The sequence below is a fragment of the Echinops telfairi genome, unplaced genomic scaffold, assembly GCF_000313985.2.
Source record: "Echinops telfairi isolate 266 unplaced genomic scaffold, ASM31398v2 ScPeMD7_10;HRSCAF=50, whole genome shotgun sequence".
NCBI classification, from domain to species: Eukaryota; Metazoa; Chordata; class Mammalia; order Afrosoricida; family Tenrecidae; genus Echinops; species Echinops telfairi.
Window position 1 is genome coordinate 5,257,663 of NW_022103907.1, and position 21,764 is coordinate 5,279,426.

The 21,764-nt window shown below is 41.1% G+C and overlaps 2 protein-coding genes across 2 annotated transcripts in view; both read left to right on the forward strand.

The window, feature by feature from the left end:
• Positions 1-17,566, forward strand: part of SLC30A6 (solute carrier family 30 member 6) — a 37,657-nt gene extending 20,091 nt beyond the window's left edge. Inside the window, exons 8-12 of the mRNA XM_004718138.2 lie at positions 1,520-1,639; positions 4,045-4,147; positions 5,241-5,288; positions 9,951-10,019; positions 15,368-17,566. Coding sequence (XP_004718195.3) covers positions 1,520-1,639; positions 4,045-4,147; positions 5,241-5,288; positions 9,951-10,019; positions 15,368-15,868 — 841 coding nt within the window. The 3' untranslated portion in view covers positions 15,869-17,566. The remainder of the gene's footprint in view (positions 1-1,519; positions 1,640-4,044; positions 4,148-5,240; positions 5,289-9,950; positions 10,020-15,367) is intronic.
• On the forward strand, positions 5,992-6,198 carry LOC101642073 (small EDRK-rich factor 1-like). The gene has a single exon (XM_045287051.1). The coding sequence runs from the start codon at positions 5,992-5,994 to the stop codon at positions 6,178-6,180; it is 189 nt and encodes a 62-aa protein (XP_045142986.1). The 3' UTR covers positions 6,181-6,198.
• Positions 17,567-21,764: the final 4,198 nt, after the last annotated feature.

Consider the following 21,764-nt stretch of genomic DNA (forward strand, 5'->3'; position numbering starts at 1 on the left):
CCCTGGCCCCAAAGTCCACCTTTAGCATTCCCTGGGGACCTTTCCGTTCCATTCCCTTGCTGTTCCGCTGCACTCCCCCAGTGTTTTGCCTCAGTGTGGCAGGATCAGATCGGGCGCAATTCCTACACTGTGTCTCCAGTGCTGTCGTTTTTGACTGATTTCTTTCCCTTTTTTGTTAACTTGTAAGAATTCTTTGTATTTTTTGGATATTAAGCGCACACACGCACACACGCTGTCTTTTCAGTTTTTTGGGAAAATCCTTTGTTGAAGGAAAGTTTATCTTTTGCCTTTTCTTGTGCTTTTGGTGTCATATACAATAATTTAAAAATGTATAAGAAAACATTGTAAATATTATTTTCCAAAGCTGAACCTCTGTTTTATTCTAATAAGATTATGGTCTTTGGTCCATTTTGAGTTAATGTTTGTGTATGGAGTGAGCCTGGCTTCATTCATTTATAGTGATCCATTTGTCCTAGTACTATTTGTTAAAGAGACTCTCTCTAGTGTATATCCTTGTAAAAAAATCAACTGACTATAGGTGTAGGGGTTTATTTCTGAACTGTCAATCCTGTTTAATTGGTATCTCCAAAATTTCTCAGATGAAAAATACATTCACAGGCTTCAGATGAGGCAGGTGTGGCTCATTCAGAATATCAAGCCAAGGAAGATGAACGGACCCTTAAAGGACACTGGGTTTGAGTCAGATTGCTCTGCTTGAATTCAGCAGGCATGGTGGTTAAAAGCAAGGATACCAGAAAACGTGGATAAAATCTATGTCTCTGCCAAAGCCATACAGGCACACCAAGGAGATTGTGTGGGTTCGGTTTCACACCATTGCAATAAAGTGGATGTCACATTAAAACAAACCATATGAGTTTTCTGGTTTCCCAGTGCAGTCAATAGTTAGGTTTATACTATCAGTTAAGTGTTTAATAGCATGAAAAGTTTGAAGTAGTGAGGATTTCAATACGTGACACAGAGCCATAGAGTGAGCACATGCTTTTGGAGAAGCAGTGCCAATTGAATTGCTTGAGGCAAGATTGACACAGCCTTCAATTTGTTAAAAATGCATTGTCTGCAAAATGCAATCAAGCAAAGCACCATAAAACAAAGTATGCCTATAATTTAACAGACTGATGAGAGCTAAGAGTTGTCCACCCACAGAAATAAGAAACCAGATGATTCCTACTTTTTAAGATGCAATAAAATTCATCCTTTGGGTGGGGGGCGTGTAGGAGGGGGTGGTGCAGAAGAAATAGATTTATTTAGCAATTACTCATTTCAGAGGATAAAATTTTTCTAAGGTTAGATTTTTGATCTTACACTCTCTTTTTAATTGATGATATAAGACATTTCTGTGTAAAAAACAATTTCCAAGTCCTCTTTGCTTTATAAAAAAACATATACCATAATTCTAAAATTGAAGTCATCTTATATAAGGTTTTCAGTAGTATTACATGAGTCCTAATGAATAATTTTTTTTCCTAATGAATAATTTTTGTATTCATTGTTTTCATAGCTTGTGTGGAATTATTCCAGGACTCAGCAGTATCTTTCTTCCCCGAATGAACCCATTTGTTTTGATCGATCTTGCTGGAGCATTTGCTTTATGTATTACATATATGCTAATTGAGATTAAGTAAGTACTTCTTATTGCTGTTAAGTGTCATTTCACCTTCTAGGCCTGTCTTTTAAAGGCATTGGTGGTTCAACCTAATGTTTTTGCTGATGGTGTATGTAACGTTGGTCAAATCTTTTCCTCAAGTCTCTTCATCAAGAAAGTTAGAGCATTAAATCTGGTAAGTATTTATCGCCACAATCTGTAATGCACACTGGAAACCCTGCATTTCCTCCTGCTGACAAATGTACAAATGTGCTTTACACAATGGATGGATGTATAGATTTTGGTAAGAGTTGTATGAGCCCCCAATAAAAATGATTTTTTTTTAATGTGCTGAAAAACTCGGCTTATCCATGAGTATACATGGTAGATTTTTAGAATATCCCTACCTCACTAGATTTGTTTCCACTCACCATTGTGTGGCTTATTAGAGTCATAATGCAGGAAGTAAGAGTATACAATTTGAGATTTGACTCAGGGTAAAAGAAATATCATGAAACTCAAGAAAAGGTATGTAGGTGAGTTCTGGGAAGATTCCTGACAAAAAGATCAAACACGTCTCTCCATTCCTCAATCAGGGCATCATCAGATTCATTCTTTACTTGAGCAGGTCTTTTTCAGGGCAAATCTCAAGTTGCTCATCTCGATGAGGAAAATTCTAGTTTTAGGTGTTGCAGTTTTAGGAGCCACTCATACACTCCCTACCAATTCAAAGTGGGCTCCCTAATTAATGTGGGTGAAGTTCAGCTACAAGGGTTGGGTCCCAGCTAATCTGAGTAAAAGTCATAATGGACGAGACCCCACACTCCCAGTAAAAGTTCCTATCAGGATGGGGACTCCAGCCTGTCCTTTAGGGGGGTTATAAACTGATCAGTCCTTGAAATCTGCGTATGATGTTTCCCTTCACTTCTGTTGTACATCAGAGGTAACGAAGAGACTTCTGTTAGTCTCCAAGTGTTTCATTATGGTTTTCTATGTAGTAGGTTCGTCTCCACTCACTTTTTTTTCCCTTCACAGTTGAATGGTTTATTGGAATCACAGTGCAGGAAGTAAGAGTATTCAATTTGAGAGATTCAACAACAAAGTAAATAAAATTGTGTATATGTTCATATATACATACACACATATATAATGTATGTGTGTATATATACATGATAAAATTATTTAAATTATTAAATTATGTAAATAAATATATGCACATGTAAATTATTTTTGAATTAAGTAAAGAAATGTGCATAATAAAATTATATATAATTTTATTTGTTATTATTGAAACCATAATAGCAAAACATATACCAGTTCATTCATAATGATTTTACATGGGTATCTCCTGCCTTTTCTTTTTTAAATCATTTTATTGGGGGCTTGTACAACTCTTATCACAATTCATCCATCCATCCATTGTGTCAAGCACATTTTTACATTTGTTGCCAATTTTCAAAACATTTTCTCTCTACTTGAGCCCTTGGTATCAGCTTCTCATTACTCCTCCCTCCCACCCCCACCCCCACACCTTTTCTTTTTTTTTTTCCACACCTTTTCAAGGCTAAGGCCTATGTCTTACCCATGTTCAAGTCCCAACACGCGGGATAAGATGAAAGAATACACAATCAGCTTTTAATACATTTTGTTCTGTCTTGTCAACTTCAGCTCCATCTGAACTCCTGATGAGATGCTGTACATGGGCCACAGTGTTTCTATGACAAATCCTGGAGACTCTTCACAGTGTAAAATTCACAGGGAATTTTGAAAGATTCTGGAGACTCTATGTTGTAAAACTCATGGGAACTTTAGCACCATCTGAACTCATGTTGCGATACTGCACTTTGTCCACAGTGTTCCTATGACTTATCCTGGAGACTCTTTATGTTGAAAATTCCCAGGGTACTTGACAGTAATTGTTTACAGAAAATGGAAAGAATCATTGATGAAGTTCATTAGTCTCTCCGTTAGGAGTTGCTTACGTTTTTAACATGTCTTCCTGAATGAAACAAACATACATTTGGAATCTTCTAGTTTATAAGGGATTGACTTAAAAATGCATGTATGGAAAATGATATCAGTATTTTACCCTCCACTGACCCTCTTTATACTAATTGTCATAATTGTTGTTCTGCGGGTAAACTTTGGTGGGAAAAATGTTTTTAAGACACTCGCTTTACCAATAGTAGCCAATTGTGGAAAAGCAGACCTATGCTTTCTATCATTAATGTTCAGTAGCTTTGTAAGGACCCCTGATGGCATATTGGTCAGCAGTTTCTGCCCCTACAGAGAGTTACCAGTCAGAAACTCAGAGGGGCAATTCTCCCCTGTTCTGTGTGGTCGCTATGAGTCGGCATTGATTTGATGGCTTTGTTTTGAGTTTGCATTGTGAGGGCCCAGAGAGGCACACATTTAAAATTTAGAATTGTTTTTCCTTTTAGCAACTACTTTGCTGTAGACACTGCTTCCGCCATAGCCATTGCTCTGATGACGTTTGGCACCATGTATCCCATGAGTGTGTACAGTGGGAAAGTGCTACTCCAGGTACAGTTCTTCTTCAGATGTGCATGTTTATTATTGCTGTGTTCTCCTTCCAATTCCAAAATTGTTCTCGTTCTTCTTCTCTTAGTTAGTGAAACATCTAGCTGCTGGCGGACATTGTTAGAAATGACGTAGAAAATAATCGCTGAAAGTTATAGAGTAAGAACCAGATGAAATTTATCTGGCTTATAAAGGGATCACAAATCCTTCTGTATTTGTACTTTAAGACAGACCCCCCCCAAAAAAAAAAGACAGACCCATGAACTTAAGATTGCTTGCCTCTAATCCTGTTTAAAGTGATAGCAATCGTACTTTAAAATGTACTTATGTAATGTTACTTATTTACCCCCCAATAAATATATTTTCACTGTTGTGTAATCTGATTGTGATTGTTATATTCTGTCATCGGATCAATGAGATTGTTAAATTTCAGGCTTAAAATGAAAAATGACAAAGTAAGATTAAGTTAAATTAAAATGAGAAATGACTCATTAAAACAGTGGAAACACCTGTGTAGAGAGCTGGTTTCCCAGAGTTCAGTGTATAATCATGTGTTTTCCTTCTGTCTCTGGTCTTTCTGAAATATAGGGACTTAAGCACCATCCCCAGCAGCAATAGCAATAATAGTCAGAGAGTGCTTTATGACCCAGACCTTCATTCCTGAGGGCTCTGGATCAGTGTCCTATATACAAAGTACTACTGGTCTAACCATTTCGTTCCGATTTTTGGTTGGTGGGTTGGTTCTTTAAGACCTCTATAGTTTGGGAGCAGCTGGTTAAGAAATGAACATGAGCTGATTCTTGCTGCTAGTGCCGCCAGTGGAACCAATTGAAACCCCTGTTCCCTTAAGCATGTTAGGACAGATGTCAAAGCAGAGACTGTGATAATAACCTGATTACTGTTTAAAAATTTTTATCAAAAAATTTTTTTATCTCTCTTGTTGGCAATATATGTAGCAAAACATATACCAATTGAACAACAGTTTATACATGTACAGTTTAGTGTCAGATAAAACCTAATTATTTTGGGTTCAGGACCTCTTGAGTAAAAATGTTGGCTCCCTAGGTTATTTATATTTTATTTTTTTTCTCCCTAGACAACCCCACCTCATGTTATTGGCCAATTGGATAAACTTATCAGAGAGGTAAGATGGAGTAGTAAATGAAAACATTTTAATTTGTAATTAAGGAATTGACAATAATGCTGTGTGTTAGGGAATTGTAAATTACATTATTTCATGAACCTTTTGAAGTCCCCTTATGTAATGACAAAAAATAAAAAGCTGTGAGAAACTGCTCAGTTTAGAAACCACGTTCACTTGAAATAAATGTGGAAAGTAGTGACCTAGAGATTGCTCTGTCAGCTATACAAGTGAAAGTGTACAGAGCAAATTGATTTTCCATTCACCAATTCATACACATTTTGCTTTGTGACATTGATTTCAATGTTACAGCCCTCATTCCACTTCCTCCCTGTGTTGACATTTCTGTTCATCTGTTTCCTATCCCTCCAAGCCTTCTGAGCTTTCTCTCTGGACAAATGCTGCCATTTTGATCTTGTAGGGTTGATTATTCATATCCAGGTTCAAGTTCAAGCAGAAGAAAATTAAAACAAGTCCAAGAGAACCAAGATATGACTTTGAGTATATCCCACCTAAATTTAGGGACCATCTCAAGAGTAAATTTGATACATTTAACATTAATGATGAAAGACGCAGATAAGTGGTGGGAGGACATGAAGTGAAGGCCATCATGCATGAAGAAGCTAAAAGGGACGCCAGCCGTGCGTGCGAGAGAACTGTTGCTTCTCCGAGTCGCTCTCTCCCAGGCTCTGTCCCTGTGGTCGGCATGGCCCGTGGAAATCAAAGGGAACTTGCCCGCCAGAAAAACACGAAGAAACCCCAGGAGATTAGCAGGGGAGAAAGAAAAGAAGATCACTTGACTACCTCTCAGAGGAAGCAGAGGGATTCTGAGATCATGCAACAAAAGCAGAAGGCAGCTAACGAGAAGAAGTCTATGCAGACAAGAGAAAAATGATGACTGGCTAGTTTGGAATACCTGAGTGCTCCTGCCAACGAGGTGTATCACATGCGCTGAGATGAAGATTTTGTAGAGTGAACCATCATTACATATGTTATAACATTCTTATAAAACAGTCTATTTTAAACTTTACCTTTCAACCTGATTTAGTGTGATGTTTTAGAACTATTCTTCCAAAAATAAAACACCATGCATGTTATAAAAAAAAAAAAAAGAAGAAGAAGATAAAAGGTCATTAAGAAGACAGGAAAGAAAGGACAGGCCAAAGCGCGCGTGTCAAAAGGGATGTGGAAACATGCCCTTTAAGGCACAGAAGAAATGATGGTGGGGGAAAAAAATAATAATAAAAAAGAAATGATGGTGGCAAGGAGCTGAACAGAAAACTTCGAAGGGCAGCTCAAAGAGACAAAGTATTATAATGAAATGTGAAAAATCTACAATTAGAAAACCAAAAGGGAAAAGCATGCTCAGCATTTTCTAGCTGAAAGAACTAAAGAAAAAGTTCAAGCCTTGAGTTATAATATTGAATATGGTGAAAATATGGGATGTTTCTTTCGAAACATTTTAATTGGTAGTCCATTAGTTCCTGAAGCTGTGTTTGCCCATGACTTCAATGCAGTGTGAATTTCTTCCTGTTAAAAAAAAAAAAAAAAGGTTCTTGAATTTTATGTTACTCCATGAAATGGTTGAATGTTACCAATTCTTTTTGGTATAATGACTATATATTCCTGAATCTTCTTTTGATTCTTGAATGACTTACCCAAACCAAAAACTAAGCTCACTACCATCAAGTGGATGCCAACTCATAGCAACCCTATAGGATAGGGTAGAACTACTCTTGTGAGTTTCTGAGACTAACACTTTACACAAGTAGAAACCCAGTCTTTCTGTGGAGCAGCTCTGGTTTCAAACTTTCAACCTTGCAGATTGCAGTGTAGTGGTGCGTAACCACACCACCAGCAGGGAGCATCAAAAGAAGATTCAAGGAATATTACAAAATCACTATACCAAAAAGAATTGGAAACATTTAACCATTTTAGGGAGTAACAGAATCAAGAAACCCTTTTTTTTTTTTTAAAACAACAGGAAGAAATTCAAGCTACATTGAAGTCATTTGCGAAAACATGGTTTCAAGGAATAGAAATGTTTCAACAAATGGATGAAGCACTAGAGGTGCTCACTTGTCTATCCCCCCAAAAATTGGAATACAATTGCCTTAGCCAAGTGACTGAAAAATATTCATACTTATGCCCATTCCCAAGAAAGGTGACTCAACAAAAGGTGTAAATTATGAAACAATATCAATCATATTACATACAAATAAAAATGTTCCAGATAATTTAAAAACAACAATTACAGCAGTACACCAAAAAAGGAGCTGCCAGAAATCCAAGCCAGATTAAGAAGACGTAGATCAAAGGATATCACTGCTGCCATCAGATGAATCTTGGCTAACGCAGAGAATACCAACAAAATGTTTACTTGTGTTTTACTGACTGGAAAGGCATTTAGCTCTGTGGATTATAATAAACTGAATACCTTTGGGAAGACTGGGAATTCTAGAGCCTTTCATTGTACTCCAGCATAGTTTTAATCAATAAAAATACACATCAGGTTTGTATTCTGTAAGTAATAGCCATACTTATTCAGTCTGTAGGCTGAGCACATAATCCGAGAAGCTGGATTATGTGAAGAAAAATGTGGCATCAGGATTGGAGGAAGGCTCAGTAACAACCTGTAGATATGCAGGTGACCCAACCTTACTTGCTGAAAGCCAAAGGACTTAAAACACTTGATGATGATTGACGACAACAGTTTTCAGTATGCATTACACATCCAACATGCAGAAACCAAAAATCCTCACAACTGGACCAGTAAATGACATCATGATGATTGGAGAAGCGAACTGCTCAAGAATTTCATTTTATGTAACAGCCCCAGTAAAAGTAAGAAAAAAAAAAAAGCATTTCATTTTACCTGGATCCACGATCAACGCTCATGGAAACAGCAGTCAGGAAATATTTGACGTATTGTATTGGACAAATGTGCTGCAAAAAGTAGTTACCATTTTGAGGACTAAGGTGCGCCTGGCCCAAGCCACGGTCTTTTCACTGGCCTCGTATGCAGGTGAAAGCTGGACCCTGAATAAGGACGACTGAAGAAGAATGTTGTCTTTGCATTAGTAAAAAAAATAAATACACGCGTGACTGTCAGAAGATTGACCAAATCTGTCTTGGCAGATTTACCGCAGGGTGCTGTTTAGATGCAAGAATGACTAGACTTTGTCTCGTGTATTTTGAACACATCAGGAGGGACCGATCCCTGGAAAACAGCATCATACTTGATAAAGTTGAAGGTCAGTGCAGAAGAGAGACAACCCTCAACCAAATGGATGACAGTGGCTGCCCCAGTGGCCTCTAGCGGAGGCATGGCTTGTGAAGATGGCACAGGACTGAGTGTTAGCTCTGCTGTGCGTGGAGCTGCTGTACGTTGGAACTGACTCGAAGGCCCCTAACAACAACACTGCTGATTGTTCTAAGGAGTGTGTGTCTCTGGTGTTACTGTTCACCACACAGGCCTGGCGGTCATTTGCCTGAAAGCTGGGCCATGGAGTTAGTTAACTTTTAGTCCTAAAGGATACTTACGGGTTTCGGCTCAGGGATTCTACCGGTCTCTATCAAACCAGTGAGCCTAATCTTTTTTATGATTTTTGAGTTTTGGTTCACATTTTCCTCTCACCCTGTCCAGGACCTCCTGTTGTAATCCCTCTCAGAGTGGTCAGCAGAGGTACCTGAGCACCATTGAGTTCTCCTGGTCTCTGGCTGTTGGTAGCTGAGGTTCACATGTCCATTAATCCTTTGAATTAATTGTTTCCTTGTGTGTGATTTTTTTTTCCCACTCTCCTTTGCCCTGAATGGGAGGAGACTTATAGTTATACCTTTGGTGGCCACCTGCAAGGTTTGAAGACCCAGCCTTCTGTTCACTAAAGTAGGATGTCTTTGTGGGCTATGTTATGTCAGTTGCCACTGATATCCCCTGAGATGATAATCCTGAGGCCCAAACCTCTTTGGCTCATTCATTTGAAGTATTTGGTTATGGTAGACTTTCTATTGTTATAAATTTCCACTTGCTACTGAAGGAGGGCATAAAATAATTTAATTATTTGGATGTTGACACTTTTAAACTATTTGTTATTGGTAAAAGAACCACTTTTACAATATCGCCGCCTGCTTATCTCAGCAAGAGAAGTCTGGGTATGTGACCAGTGCCACTGAACCAGTGAGCTACACTGTCTATGTGCCTGTCTTGGAATGTCTTATTGGTCCACATCCAAATAACATCTTGTGCAGAGGCTTGTTATAAGGGAATCCAGAGAAATGATTAAGATTCAAAAGAAAGAAATCTGATATTGTAAGTACAGAGTGTAATTCAGTAAATGTCATATTAATAAAGAAGTATAGATAGTGAGCAAGGTGTGGTGATGGGGGCTGGGGTTAAGACTGAGCAGCCAGGACCTGATTCTAGAAGGAAATGGGGAAACAAGACTTTAGTCAGCACTGATCAAACAGGAATGGTATCTGGAGCGGCCTCAGATTCCTGTTAGCTGTGAGTTGGAACCAACTTGATGGCACCCAAGAACCCCAAAGAGTTTTGGGCCATTGATGCATTTGTACGTTTAGAGCAAGCCTAAGGCTGAGCTGTCTTGATGGTAAACTGGGTTGTGTTAGCTGTGATCAGCAATTTCTGTGGTGTTGTTTTGTTTTTAGGTATCTACCTTGGATGGAGTTTTGGAAGTCCGAAATGAGCATTTTTGGACCCTAGGTTTTGGCTCATTGGTATGTTTTCTTTTTATTACTTTAATTATAACTTACAATATACTTTTTAGGTTTGGGGTTTTTTTTATAAATCGTTTTACTTGGGGCTCTTTCAGCTCTTATAACAATCCATACATCCATTGTGTCAAGCCCATTTTATGTTGCCATCATCCTTTTCAAAACATTTTCCTTCTACTTGAGCCCTTGGTACCAGCTCTTCATTTTTTCCCTCCCTCCCCCACCCTCCCTCCCTTATACTTTTGAGTTTTTAAAGCTGAAAACGTATTTTAAATATTCATAGAGCCACTCAAGTACTCCATCAATGCAAGAACACTTTGTTCTATTAAACTGGCATTCCATGATGCTCACCTTCCCGACACAACTGTTGAAGACAAAGCGGGTGCATAAGCAAATGTGGTGAAGAAATCTGATGGTGCCCAGCTATCAAAAGATATAGCATCTGGAGTCTTAAAGGCTTGCATGTAAACAAGCGGCCATCTAGCTGAGAAGCAACAAAGCCCACATGGAAGAAGCGATCCAGCCTGATCCAGCAGGTGTCGATGGGATCAGGTATCAGGCATCAAAAAAAAGCATATCACTGTGAATGAGGGGGCGTGTGGAGTGGACACACAAAGCCCATCTGTAGGCAACTGGACATCCTCTTACAGAAGGGTCGTGGGGAGGAGAAAAGCCAGTCAGGGTGCAGTGTAGCAGCGATGAAACATACAACTTTCCTCTAGTTCTTTAATGCTTCCTCTCCCTCACTATCATGATTCAAATTCTACCTTATAAATCTGGCTACACCAGAGGATGTATACTGGTACAGATAAGAACTGGAAACACAGGGACAGATAAACCCCTCAGGGCCAATAATGAGAGTAGCGATACCAGAGGGGTAGGGGGAAGGTGGGGTAGAAACCGGGAACCGATCACAAGGATCTACATATAACCCCCTCCCTGGGGGATGGACAACAGAAGAGTGGGTGAAGGGAGACGTCGGACAGTGTAAGACATGACAAAATAATAATTTATAAACTATCAAGGGTTCATGAGGGAGGGGGGCGGGGAGGGAAGGGAAAAATGAGCTGATACCAAGGGCTCAAGTAGAAAGTAAATGTTTTGAGAATGATGATGGCAACAAATGTACACATGTGCTTGACACAATGGATGGATGTATGGATTGTGATGAGTTGTACGAGCTCCCAATAAAATGATTTTTAAAAATATAGATATAGTCATAGAGCCTTTGATTTTCATTTTTATTTTATGGATTTTGAAATATACATGCATTCAGTGACCTAAGCAAAACAGATGGTTTTTCCTTCAAACTCTGTTGTTGTTGGTGGGGGGTGGGGGGGTGGAGTCAGCTCTGCCCCATAGTGACCCCATGTACTAGAGAAAGCAGCCCCGCGCACACCTGTGCCGTCCTCACAATGGTTCTCATGTTCAAGCCCAGTGTCCTGCCACCGTGTCAGTCCTCCTTGTCAGGGCTTCCTCTCTAGGGCTGCCCCTCGACTTTAGGAAGCAGCGTGGCCTTCCCCCTGACAACGTGCTGCTGACACAGTATGTTAACGCTGTCGACAGTCGCGTTCTCTTGCCCGGCTTTTCTTCTTCGGGAAATGGCGTGCATGTGGGGACTTTCCCTTTCTCTCATATTTGTTACTTCCTCTCAGTTCTTGTGATCTCTTCATTTCATTTCGACGTCAAAAGTTGTTCTTTTCCTCTTTGATCTCTCCGGGTGTATCTTTCTTTGGTTTTGTCTTCCTTCTGGTGGTCTTCGTTTCTGAAGGCACGATTTCTCTTGTATTTTCACCTCTTTTTGTCATTCTGTTCTCTAATTTGAGGTTTTCTACTTCTGATTTTTGTGGTTCTTATTTCACATCGGCTCGCGTGTTTTGTCAGAGCTCCAGTTTTCATAGATACTTCTAGTGATCTTTTATTCTCTGTTCCATACTCGCTTTTAATTTTAACTTTGTGTGGGGCTTGACTTCAGCCCTTTTCTGTTGCCCGTTTAGTTTTCCTACACCTTGAAAATAAGGAGTGGTGTAGTTGTGTCTGAATGCCTGGCTCTGGCGCTGCCTCTTCTGCTGATTCTGTGAAGTGGGCATGTTTTCTCTCTCGTTGTTACCTGAACCTCTGTTTCCTTTGTCTGCACTGGACTTCTTAATTTGAATTCTGTTCCCATTTGTTTTCCTTAGCATGAGGCTTTCTGTAGAAATGAGCTTTGCCCGGTTACTGCGGGGAGCTCACGGGACTCAGGTCCCTGCAGCCCTTGAGGCCTCACTGCAAACCCGTTGTACGCGCTCACTCTGGAGATGTCCTGAGCGTGCATCTCGTGGCACCTCTCAAGTCGTCTGCCCACGATGGTGTCCCCGTTGGCTGCTCTGGGGCATTTCGGTCTCTCAGACACCCTGTTGCCACCTCCTCCTGCACGGGTCCTGGTACCTTGTCAATCTCACAGCTTGTATTGGGGGGTACCCTGTTACCTACGGGGTTTTTCTTGTTTTGCCCTGTTTTTGTAGTTGTCCTTAGGTTTGGTTAGGCTGTCCTTGAATGGTTCAAAAACTGTCACCCCTGCGTCCATCTTCCGAGTCCCAGCTGGACATTAGTATTTAATCGGTCCCCTCCTGGACATTGAGGTCGTTGTCTATTTTCATGTCTAAACAGGACTGCAATAAACATTTTTGTGGATTAATTTGTGCACATATCTGCCCTTATCCCTTAAGGTGAATTCTTTAATACATTTTCTCTTTTAGAGCAGTTGTAGATTTACAGGGAAAAAGGAAGGGAGGTTGGTGGTGAATTACCTTTGAAGAAGTGATTTTTATGAGTCAAAAGATATTCATATTTTTATGGCTTTTAATGCAAATTTCCCTCCAGAATGCTTATTCATGCCAATATCCATTCCCCCAGGAGAGTCGCTCATTTGTAACCATTCCTCTAATTGTGCAGAGGATATTAAAAAACCTATAGGCAAGTGTTGCAGTTGGGTGTCTTATAAACACAAAGAATGTAATTATCTTAATTAGCACTTGGATATTTAGGAGCCATGCCTATGTAAATAGTTAGGTCCAGGACATTAATAAAAGCTTTTTAGTTGCCAAAAATAGATGTCACAAAAGCCATTGGTGAAAGCATGCACCATAATCACAGGAGGCTTTGTTCAAACCATGCTCAGGTATATTTTCCTGTTCTTTTGTATAGTTAAATGATCTTTTGTTTTTATTTATTTATTTCCCACAGTTTTATTAGCATGTAATTCACATATCATACAATTCAGTAGCTCTGTCATGCCAAGAAGAGTTGTGAAATCATCACTACAAATCCGTTTTAGAACACTTTCTTCTGTCTTCTACTCGTTATTATCACCCTATTTCGCCCAACCTCCCCTGCCATCCCCCCAGAACTCACTGCGGTTTAGTCAGTGCTGACTGATAGCACCCTCCTGTGGGTTTCTGAGACTGGAACTGTTTATGGGAGTAGAAAGTCTGGTCTTTCATGGAGCTGATGGTGGCTTTGAACTGCTGACCATGTGGTTCCCAGCCCAATGTGTAACCACTACACCACCAGGGCTCCCGCCATACCCCCAAGGAACCCTTACTCCAGTTACTGCCTCTATAGATTTACCTATCTTGGATTTCATGTACAGAAAAATATTAAAAGCAGATATGTTTTCTATGTAGTGTAATGTCTTTGAGTTCTAAGTTACACAGCAAGGGGACACCGTATAGTCCATAGTTCTGCATAGTGACACCTATGAGATGGATGACAGAAATGGGTGACATCAGAGATGACTTGATTTCTAGAGGTGGCTTCTCTTACCTACGAGTGACAAGCAAGAGTTCACATTTTCCCTTTCTCGTGATTTATAAAAGCTCTTATTACTGCTCTATATATAGCGTGTCAGCCTAGATTCAAGCACATCATAACTAAACTAATTTTTTGATTAATTTAGGTTGGTGTTTATGCTTTGTTATACTTTTTTTTACCTTTGAAAATCTGAGTTTACCTAGAAATCAGCATGGAATATCTGCTGGATAGTTTGCTTAATTTTACATACTGTATATTTTTATTTAAACTTTATTACACAGATAATACCTGATGATTAGAAAATTAGTATGTATGGCTAAGTTAAAAATAAGAGATTAGATATTCCTTAATAATTCTAGAGGTACTTTTTTTTGCAATATCTGCATTTTACCCAAAATCAGAGCATTGCTCTATCTACTATTGTACATTTAAATTTTATTTCAAATATTTATTTTATTTACTTTTAAATACATACTATGTAGCAAATACCTTTCAAAGTCAATAAGCATACATCTCACGATCATCGATCATCGTAATGGGCTCCCTGTTCTAGTAACCCCGTCTAGAAACCTTGAGATCATTCTTGATGACTCTGAAACCCTCATGCGTTTCAACCAGTTAGCGATCAAGTGTTCCTGCTTCTGTCCAGGGAATATCAGGAACCCACCTGTTCATCTGAGCACCTGCTGTTCTTGCCCAAGCTGGTTCCCAGCCAGTCAGCCGAGCTGACTCTTTTTCCCCTCTGGATTCTGCTTATTGTACTTTTGTTACATTGTTGCTGTTATAATAATACTAATAAAAACTATTGTGATTTTTACAGCCCTCTGTTAATCTACTGAACCTTCCTCTTGTCCTTCCTTCCTTTTGCCCTTCTCTTTCCTGTCCTTCTTCTTTTGTCTCCTGAAATAATTGTACTCTCATGTATTAGTATGGTTGCTGATTCTTATCCAAACATGCCATGCATTTTAATTGTTGTTCCCTCAGCTTGGAATGCCTGCCTCCACGTGTTGAAATTATAAACCATCTAAACCACCAACCGAGTGCCATCAAATCAATTCTGATTCATAGGACAGAACAGAACTGCCCCTTCCTGCGGTTTCCCGGCCTCTAACTCCATCCTAGAGGAGACTGCCTCATCCTCCCCCACGGAGCAGTGGGCGGTCCAAGCTGCTACCTTGCAATTAGCAGCCAACACCTTCCCTAGTTTTAAATAGACTTCATTCCTCCTCTGTGAATGATAACGGTCTTCACTCATTTTTTATATTTGTTTATAAAGCTTAGCCCCTAGTAGACAACCAGTAAATGTGTTTGTTTGTTATTTTTAGCCTCCTCCCACCTCCCTTAAAATGTGTTTTCTTAAAGAGCCTCTTTTTTTCCCCAATCACAGATGATTTTATTAACTGGTGATCAGGATAATCACTAGTAAGTAGTTTTTAAGAACTGTCAAGACATTAAACTTCACCCTTTGTTTAAAGGAATTGCCACGTGCTGATAGAATCGTAACATGAACAAAGGGTTCTTTTCTCATCGAGTCCTTCTTACATTCGTGTCCCTTTTAGGCTGGATCCGTGCATGTGAGAATCCGACGAGATGCGAATGAGCAAATGGTTCTTGCTCACGTCACCAACAGACTGTATACTCTGGTGTCTACTCTGACAGTTCAGATTTTCAAGGATGACTGGACTCGGCCTGCCTTACTGTCAGGGCCCGTGACAGCCAGCGCCCTCCACTTTCCGGATCATCACGTCATCCCGATGCCGCCTTTGAAGAGTGCTGATGACTCGAATCCTGTCACATCCACCCCGGCCAAACCCAGCAGTCCCCCGCCAGAATTTTCATTTAACACCCCTGGAAAAAACATGAACCCGGTTATTCTTTTAAACACACAAACAAGACCTTATGGCTTGGGGCTGAATCACGGGTACACGCCTTACAGCAGCACGCTTTCTCAAGGACTTGGAGTTCCGGGGATTGGAGCAACCCACGGAGGCAGGACTGCGTTTATAAACGCGCCAAGTAGATACGGAGCGAACAGTAGGGTGGGCCAACCGAGACCGTGAGGTACTACTCGCCTGCCGTTTAATTTATTTTGACGAGGAATTCCGACGCCCTCACTTCCGGCTTATTGCTGGCCCACGTCACGTGAACTGTTCAGTCCTTTACCCCAAATGCCAGAGAACAGTGATCTTTCTCACATTTCACAAAGCCCACAAGTCTATATTTTTGTAAAATGTATTTGGGGCAGTGAGATCCTGCTAAATGTATAAGAGGCTTTCACAAGACTTGTTCTAGAAAGTGTCCTTCTCTACGTTTGAATTTTGCTGTCTGCAGTTTTGTAGTTCACTGCCATGTGGACATTAACTTGTTAAGAGAACCACCTGAAAATGGAAATATCCAAGAAAAAACAAAGACCCTAGCCACGTGATTAATAACAGTATTTCCATGCACTTCTTGAATGTGTAGTACGTTTTAGGAAAGGGGAAAACGTCTGTACCGAAAGTAAAAGTCAGCCTTATGGCTTTTCACACTCGCTTACTTTTTCCCCGGAGGTCCGTCTGAATGATGTCTGGCAGTGGAAAAGCCACCCTTTTGTTACGAGGCACTTCAGCTGCATTCTAATTCTAGCAAATTTCAACACAGTTATTACGGCCTTTTCAGTTTTTCTCAGTAGAAAGTTTTAATATCATTTGTAAATTGTTCATGATAATCAGTGTTTTATTTTAGTTCAATGAATACCCAGTCCTCTGGTGGTGTGCAATGAGAGAATGCCAGTTCTCCCCCCCCCCCTTTTTTTTTTACATTTCACTGAATATTGACATATGATAGGCCATCATTTGTCAACTTATTTGACTAAAATTCCTATTAGCTAAATTGATCAAATATATTGTCAAAATATGTGGCATTCTACATAATAGGTAATGTGCTATCTTTTCAGAGTTTCACAAACAATTGTGAGTTCTCTGTATATATTTTACCAAACATAAGGGCCTTCGTTTATAGCATATAGTATCGCTAGGTCTGCAGAGGCAGTTTCTAACTTATTTTTACTTTGCTTTGTCAATAGTAGTGAATTGTTAACTGTCAGTATGAGAATCATGTTGATTATTTATTTTGACTGTTTTCCAAATGCAAATTTTAAGGACTTTGCGTTATGATTTGTATTATAAAAAATGTAACAAGTAGTGATCATAAATTACCCATCAGGTTTATTCATTTTATCATGAATTCTGTGATGATAGATTTGAGAAATGGATTCTGAGCAGATACAATTTCCTAGAATCCGGCGCCCCTAGATATAGCTTTAGGACTTTCTCAGCTGGTGGCCAGCTCCGGAGACTTTCGGTTTTGTTAAATTGGCATGCATTTCTTCAATCAACTCCTCTCTCAAGCATGTACAGCGCTTCCAAATCCTGCTTCCCTGCAGTGGAGTAATCAGTATCTGAGAGGCTGGCTGCCCAACTGAAGTAAGCAGATGGACAGCCACCTGTGGTAGTACTTTACCATGTCCCGAATGACTGCAAGGTGACGGGGCAGTTGTCTTTGACTAAGCCACCCTCGTCAGGCAGTAACTTGGACTGCTGCTGAAGAAGAGGAGCCCCTATCCTTGCCTGCTAGGGGAAATGACACTTGGTAAAATGTAGTGAAGCCCCTAATCATCTCCCCTGTCTGTTGTCTTGTGCACTCCAGTAATCACTGCCCCTATTGTTGATCTACAGGGTGATTGATTGACCTCAATTAAAGGTGAAATGAAATTTGAAGACCTGCCACATCCAAAGTGATCATTATTAGCAGCGTATTACTGCCCCCTGCGTCACTTCTCAGTCTCCATGGGCTTTAAAAAGTGGTCAGGGACGACCTCTCTGGGTGAGGTCGTATGCCTCCTTCCTCAACACTGCAGACAACACCTGTGTGACTGTCCCCCGGGAGATGCTTTCTATCCATCTGCACTAGTGAAAGTTGCCTGGACTCTAGAGGGTATGCACTCATGCCAACTGCTGCCGGCGACACGGACTCTTGTTCTGTTATGTAGAGAAGTCCTCCAAACGCTGGTCAGTTTATAGCAAGGAAAGCAAGGGACTTTAACAGCAAGCTTTTGGAACGGGCAGCTCCAGTCACATGAAGCTCACTAACAGGAGTTTGGATTCTTGGCTCCTGGTTTATGGGGAAAAGCAAAGTCCTTGGACTGTGGTGAGCCTTGTTTTGAGGAGTCATTGTATCGTAAGAAGGGGAAAAACATTGAACTAGAAGTCCAGAGATGTGGATTCCAATCCTGGTTCTGCCACTGGGTACATAGTTTCCTAACGAGGGGCAAGTCACTTAACTTCCCATTTGTAAAGTCAAGGAAGGGGATGAATTAGTTGATTTGTAAAATATCAGCTATTATATTTTATGACTACCTGCAGAATATGTACCTATCTACCTAACATTGTGCCAAGAATTTGCAGTGAACTAAGGCTTCCCTGGCCCTGCTCCCCGGCTCCCCGGCTCCCCGACCTTCCGCCCCGCACCTCCCCACCTGGGCTGCCACAGACTTCACCAAAGGCCGCCTCAAATGGAACGTGCCACGGAGGAAACGATGCTCACGTTTCACAGCTGTGCTGTGGACAAATGCTACTGGACCAGCACCAAGACGATGGGCTTCCAGAGTGTCTTCACTGATCGCCCACAGACTGTTTTGTAGTTCAATGAAGCAGAAGGGAAAGAAGCCGGAGCTGGCAGACTTGCCCACCGACAAGAGGGATCCCAAAGAATCGCTTAAAGCAGCAGTTCTCAACCTGTGGGGCACGACCCCTTTGGGGGTCAAACGACCCTTTCACAGGGGTTGCTCGATACATAACAGTGGCAAAATGACAGGAAGTAGCAACAAGAATATTTTTATGGTTGGGGGGTCACCACAACACGAACTATATTAAAGGGTCGTGGCATTAAGAAGGTGAGACCCACTGGCTAAAGGACTGTTCCACAGCTTCTTTGTCCCCTGTATGACGATTTCCTGAGAGGCTCATGCATAATGCATCCAAATAAAAGCCCAGTCCCATCTGATAAAGGAAAATCAAGTCAATGCCACATAAGCTTTTGATTTTTATATTGTTTGTGTCCTCTGCCCACAATAAACAAATTCCTTTTTTAATATCTGACTATTGGCCGTATACCAACACCTGAGCTATTAATTAATGAAATAATTAATGGGAGGGGCCATGGGACCAGAAAGTGAAGCAAGCTGACACCATTTAGGTGCTTTGTTTTGTTTTTATATTTGTTTTGGGTATCCATTTAAATCTGTGAAGACGGGGCTTTTTTCTTAAGCTTTGTTTATGTGTGTGGAAAGGGTTGTTTTGAGGGCTGATGGAGAAAGATTAGGATAAAGTACCAAAGGACAGGGTCCATTTTTCCTTTGGCCATTTCTGAAGTACAGCTAGGACATGCCTGAGCTGCAGAGAAAGCCTTAATTTCAAGCATCTGACTTAGCAGCTTGAACTCTGCCAACGTTTTGCTTGATTACAGAATGCCAGTCCCTCTTTGCCGTGTGATCTATTACTGATAACAAGAAAGTGCTTTTTACATTCCATATCATTTTCATTAAATGGTTTGATTTAAGAACATACAGGGAGTGTTTGCTCTTTTCCTTTCATTTTAAATGATTTAGATTTGTTTCCCCTTTTTTTTGACAGCTATGTATTGATAGTTTAATTGGCTCATAATCAGTAAACATTTGTTGAGAGTCTACCACATGCCAGACACTGCTAAGAAAATATGCAGTGAAATCTCATACTGGGGACCCAAAGGAAAACAAGAGGCCCTTCCAGGAGCTGATAGTCATGTTAGGTTTCTCGAGTGGGAAATACAGCGGTTCTTAGCTTCGCACAAGAAAGAATTCACGCCGAAGCCTGATGTGAGATCCAAGTGGGTTTGTATAAAGGACGGAAGGTTCGGGTTTTACAGGCTCAAAAAAGGAGTACACGCTATTTAGGGGAAGCGTGCCAAACCGCGCATGAGCCACGCTGGGCTTCACCACTGACCACCGGCAACCTCATGGGACTGCTCACCCACGCGTAGGGACCTGAGGCCAGAGAGACCTCAGCACCGCAGCCACCCCAGGAGCAGGAGCCAAAGGATGGGAAAAAAACCCGGCCGGTGGTCCCGCCATTAAGGTAGTTAAACCTCAGGCTGGGGAGGCTTGGTCGAAGGTATTGGTTGACCGCATTGGCTGAATTAAGCTCACGTGGGCCTACTTTGGGTCGCCCAGGTGTACAGCACCACCCACCTGGCTGGTGTGGGGGCGTGGGGTTAATTGGAGTGTGCCCAGTTAGTCTTTATGGCTGGCTTAGGCTCGCCTGATTGTCTTCCAACCTCTTGTAGGGGGCCTTGTGCAGGCATGGGGAGGGACAACCCCCCTGTCCCTGTTCTTGCTACCTAACACTCATAGTAGAGGAGATGAGACACAGCACTTGTCCAGGTCACCAACTTCCCCTTCTAACACTTTGTTCACTTCCTTTCCTGGCCCTGCCCATTCCCACTCAAAAGGAGGGAACTCAGCATTTCCATGGGAGCGGGTGGCAGCCACATAGTAATGAGAATGTTTATTATTACTGTTATTGAGAATGTTTAAAGGGATTTTTTAAACTTGTGAATTGGGGAAAGATTTACACAACGGATCATGGTTTTACGTTTAGCATTCATGCACATTCTGATTTAACTCACCCGCTGTCATTCTCAGTGTCCCACTTACTGTCCTTCCTGCCTCCAGTCGCCCTCTGAGCGTTGTTCTTGGCTACATGCTGCCCTTTGATTATATGAATGCCACGGTGAAAGCGCTCCCAGACCAGAAGGCCAAGATCCATAGGCTTGGGCATCACACTGGTCTATCCAGCCATTGAGCTTGTTATCTTGAAATCGGCTCCACATTTTTTCCCCCCACTGTCTCTAGGAATCTCTGATCTCCTTTGCAGAGCCGTTGCTGGTGGCACCACCACCATCTAGTTCTGATCTACGGGATGCAGAAAGGGATGTTTGTATGATCCATCAGTGTTTCCTTAAGCCTTTTGGCTTTTGTCAACTCTTTCTCATGGATGGGTATAGTAGAATTGTCACTCTCATGGATGGGTATAGAACAATCGTCACTCTTTCTCGTGGATGGGTATAGAAAAATTGTCACTCTCATGGATGGGTATAGTACAATCATCACTCTCGTGGATGGGTATAGAATAGTCACTTTCTCATGGATGGGTATAGAACAATCGTCACTCTTTCCCATGGATGTGTATAGAACAATCGTCACTCTTTCTTGTGGTTGGGTATAGAACAATTGTCACTCATGGATGGGTATAGTACAATCGTCACTCTCATGGATGGATATTAGAACAGTCATCACTTTCTCATGGATGGGTATAGAACAATCGTCACTCTTTCCCATGGATGCGTATAGAACAGTCATCACTTTCTCATGGATGGGTATAGAACAATCGTCACTCTTTCCCATGGATGCGTATAGAACAGTCATCACTTTCTCATGGATGGGTATAGAACAATCGTCACTCTTTCCCATGGATGCGTATAGAACAATTGTTGCAACTGTGATGGCTGCGCAGACCTTTGAAGAGCCCAGTCACCACTCCCCAGTTAGGAGGTAGAACCTCATCTTTGTGAACTATGTTATTCCTCTTGATGGCCTCAGAGGGGATTTTCTTTTTTAATCTCAGAAGAAGAAAAGCTTATTAGGAAGGATGCCAGCCAGGAGACCATCGCAGTGGAAAACCGACTGTCTTTATGGTGTCCTCTTTGGAATCAGAATATAGAGAATATGTACCCTAGGCTTTAGAATCTACACTTTGAGGAGTCATGTGTAGATGTTTTAGATCAGTGGTTCTCAACTGATGTGGGTCGCCCGATTCATAACAGTAGCAAAATTATAGTGATGATGTAGCAATGAAAATAATTTTATGGTTGGGGGGGTGA